The 4,056-nt window shown below is 42.7% G+C and overlaps 2 protein-coding genes across 5 annotated transcripts in view; one reads left to right on the forward strand and one right to left on the reverse strand.

Annotated features, from left to right (window-relative positions):
- The window catches only part of LOC101855605 (malonyl-CoA decarboxylase, mitochondrial), a gene marked incomplete in the record, with an annotated part of 55,204 nt that overhangs the window by 20,153 nt on the left and 30,995 nt on the right, over positions 1 to 4,056 (forward strand).
- LOC101854678 (decaprenyl-diphosphate synthase subunit 2) overlaps positions 1 to 4,056 on the reverse strand; it is a 20,357-nt gene that overhangs the window by 6,606 nt on the left and 9,695 nt on the right. For all 3 annotated transcript variants that reach the window (XM_005110536.3, XM_013089248.2, XM_005110537.3), the window contains exons 4-5: positions 3,777 to 3,975; positions 2,540 to 2,791 (exon numbers count right to left, since the gene is read on the reverse strand). In XM_005110536.3, coding sequence (XP_005110593.1) covers positions 2,540 to 2,791; positions 3,777 to 3,975 — 451 coding nt within the window. The remainder of the gene's footprint in view (positions 1 to 2,539; positions 2,792 to 3,776; positions 3,976 to 4,056) is intronic.

The following is a 4,056-nucleotide window of genomic DNA, read 5'->3' on the forward strand; positions in this document are numbered from 1 at the left end:
GAGGGAGGGAGGGAGAGAGAACGTTTTTGACATGGAGCGGTTTAAACATGTAACTAAGTTTTAAAAAAAATAAATAATGGATGCAGCGTTCTAATGTTACATTACACATAAAGTCTGCAGTGTTAAGCATCAAACTGACAGCCATACCTCCTCCCACCATCCTCCCTTTCGATGGAAGGCTCACACAACCCCACAATAATATAAAAAAACAACCAAACAAACAAGTAAAGATGATATATGCGTACAGTGTTTCATGTTACAATCAGCATAAGTCTCGCAACTGCATACATGTATAAGCGCACGGGACACATTAAACTTTTTCAGTCGGTAGAAAATTTTGAAATTTGCCATTGTGATGGACGAAGCCTACTCTTTTAGATTTTGGGCCACCAAGGGATCTTTAACGTGCGCAACTTGCACACAGGACCTCCGAGATTTTTTGCCCTTGTCCGAGAAGGCCAGGTGTATATCTTTCCTGCCATAAGATCAGGGGAGTTGCTGAAAGACAGCAGTAAGAAAGAGCAAAGTAGTAGCAGCAGAAAGAGTCAGGAGCCTAGAGGAGGGGGCAAAGGAGGTGAGGGGTGGGGGCAGAAAGTGGAGACAAAAGCAGACGACAAAACATTGCTAGAGAACAGGAAAGGATGACTGTAGAGAAGAAAATTTTCCGTTACTATCAGGATTCCAACCTGGGACCATTGAATAAAGGGGAACGCCTTAACCTCTAGGCCACAAGAGCCCCCACATTTCTGTCTTATTCAGTCGTCTATTTGACTGTCTTGCACATTTCTGGCTAAACTGTCTCATTTAGTCATTTGTGCGACTGTCTTGCACTTTTTTGTCTTATTTAGTCTTCTATTTGAATGTGCTGCACCTTTTTGCTTTATTTGACTCTCCACCCCCAATAAAATATTCAACCAAATGTGTACTGTACACTACTGCACAGATGCAACTGTAATACTAATAGGTTGGCAGCTCGTTCCAATGAACCCCCCCCCCTGTCGTATTCTACGGCGTACTTTGCTCACAGATTGTAAAATACTCAGAGGCTGATGTCAAACCAGCTTGTTTTTTTTTTCTTTCTGTATTTTTAACCTTTCCAGTGCCGACCATCGATTAAATCAGCTGTAAGTTTTGTTTGGTGGTGTTGAGGCTGATTTAAAAGGCAGCAATTTGAGTCGCTACTTTGGTTTGCGTGTATCCTTTGAAAAAAAATATTGTCAAACATATTAACTTCTTCACAAATAGGCTTTACTTCCTCTTTACATTCTACTGTCTGGAAATGTGTAGGTTTATGGCCCTTACTTGTACTTTTGCTTACTTTGCCTGTTCCCTGACAATATGGTGAAATCGTATAATTTCCCAGACACCACAGACTACAGTCAAACCTGCCCTGAAGGCCACCTCTATAAGATGGCCACCTGTACAAACGGCCACTTTCCATTTCCCCCCTTGCGTTTTTTCTATAATTTAACTGTGTAAAACGGGCACCTGTCCAACGTGGCCGCGGCCACCATATTTTAACACACAACCCCTATCACACTAAGCAATAACACCTGTCATAGACGGCCACCTTAGTAACTCCATTACGTTTTGTCATAAATTGTGCATTGGCCCCTGGCGTTGTGGGCGAGCCGTCATAATTCAATCACCTGTCGTTGCTGGTGAGGTAAGCGTGTGATCCCTCATAACCTATAAGCCCCGCCTAGAACTCATACGCAAATCGTAAGTGAGATGAGTGGTCACTGTTTACCCAGTCTGTAACAAAGTAACAAAGGACGTCAACATGAACTTGTGACAGAAGCGTCGCTCGTTCTTCGGGTGGTGGCGACCCATGAGTTTGTTTTAACATGGCACTCGGTCTTCCTCGTCTGATACATTTCGTTTTATTGTCACCCTTGTGCAAAATCAGCAACAACAAAAAATTACAAACAAAATACAAACCGCCACCACCAACAACAATGCGGCTATTTTTGATTGGGACCTCAGATGGGAATGGTTTGTTTTCTTCATCTTGATCATTCCTGCCTAAGACGGCTACCTGTCTTATATGGCCACTTTTCTCATTGACAATGGGTGGCCGTCTTACACAGGTTTGACTGTATATGTTAGCTTCACTTGATGGGCTAGGTTTCAGCGTTTTATTAATATGACAACAATTTACATTGCGGGTTCGGGGGTTCGAGCCTCGGGCCTGACGTTGGGTCCTTGGGAAAGGCACTTTTCACAAATTTTTCTCAGTTCACCCTGGTGGGAATGGGTGCCCGGTCATAGACAGCGAAAGATCTTGTCAGTATGTTAGTGTTGTAGCACTTAAAAATGGCTGCTTGCACTTTATGCTTAACAGGAAGTTGAGGTTGTTTCAGAACGCTCTCAGGTCTGCTGGGGTAATAGTACAGATTTTCAACGCGATTTGCGCTATACAAATGTTATCTATTATTATTAATGCGTACGACACTGCTGAGTACCAGACTCCCTGTTTGGCTCATCGTTATCCCGAGTAAAATCAAACATAAATCAACTCGTGCTACATTATACATACCTGCTGAGCATACGCCATGTTTTCCCCGTAAGCGAAAGCCATGGACTGAAATGTCGCCGAATGTCCAGCCAGAATCATGGCCGACTGGCAACTCTTGGCCACGAGGCTACCTATGGACAGGTACGTCTGACTCAGCCAATCGGAGAGACCCTTGCAGTGGTCGGGCATCTCTGGGCGGCCGCTGGCGTCTGAGAAGTTGGTGAACTCAGCGGTCATCATGTCCCCGATGGACTGGGCAATCTTTTCTAAGACCTGTCACACGTAGATGGAAAAAGAGAGCATGAGAGAGAGAGAGAGAGAGAGAGAGAGAGAGAGAGAGAGAGAGAGAGAGAGAGAGATTTTTGTTGGAATTGCAGCCTTTATTTGGTGAAAAAATTACTGTGACTTTTTGTAATTTTCAAAACACAAAGAAGCATTTTAACATAAAAACAGGGAAAGATTATTGCTTTTAATGCAGTCATTTTGTGAACAGCAGCACACAAATTTGTCTTAAAACTATGCACATGAAAAGGAACTTGAGCTCATAAACACGGCAAGATTGTTGATGGTAAAGCAGTAAAAAAAAAATGCTGCAATTTTTGTAGAACAACTAAAACGTACAAAGTAAAGACAGAAAGATCATACATCATGTACAAAACGTTATAATTCAAATATTTTCCCTTTAGAAATAAATACATCTCCATACAGACCATCAATGATTTATTTATAGAGGCACCAGCCATCCATGTCCAGGTGCTGTTTTAGCTACATCTCCATATAAAATAATAAACTGTAAAATTTATGGACTTTCTTTACTGCAATAGGAATTTAAAAAACTGTTCGACAGAGAGGGAAACTTTCTACTAATTGATCTTAAGACCAGACCTTTCTTCAGAGGGATATACAGGACTGTGGAACATCCCTTGTACGACTTATGCCTCGCTACTTCAAAAATAAATAATTAATAAAGATTTCAATTACCAGGAAGCTAATTGTTAACCCCCCTCCCTCCCCCATCCGATAAATGATTACAGTCTTGCAAGCACTTAGCAAAAGACGCACACAGTGTACATTTTTTCAGGTCCCACCTTTTTTTTCTAACCCATCATGTATATTCTTTGTATTTAAAATAAAACACATAAAGAGGGAAATTTGAATAGATGATAAGGAAAAGATTTCCATGTTCTGGCTATATTCCTTAAATGTGCATGAATGCCAGACTGTATATATATAAACCTTCCAAGGGGAAGCTACTCACTGTGGGGTTCTCCAGTTTAGCAAGCCCCGTGCAGGCAGAGGCCAGAAGGTAGTCACCGCTCAGCACGGCCATTTTGTTCCCAAACTCCAGGTCGGACAGGGGCCCGTCCTCGGGGAGCACGTCTCTCAGGTTGACCACGCCCTTGTGGATGAGATTGGCCGTGTGGATGACCTCTGTGATCTCTGCCAGTGACCTTTGACTTCAGGGAGGAGGGGGTGGGGGAGAGAAGCAAACACATCTTCATTATCACTAGAAAAGAGGGGAGAATGGGGAATTGGGG

The sequence above is a fragment of the Aplysia californica genome, unplaced genomic scaffold, assembly GCF_000002075.1.
Source record: "Aplysia californica isolate F4 #8 unplaced genomic scaffold, AplCal3.0 scaffold00907, whole genome shotgun sequence".
Lineage (NCBI taxonomy): Eukaryota > Metazoa > Mollusca > Gastropoda > Aplysiida > Aplysiidae > Aplysia > Aplysia californica.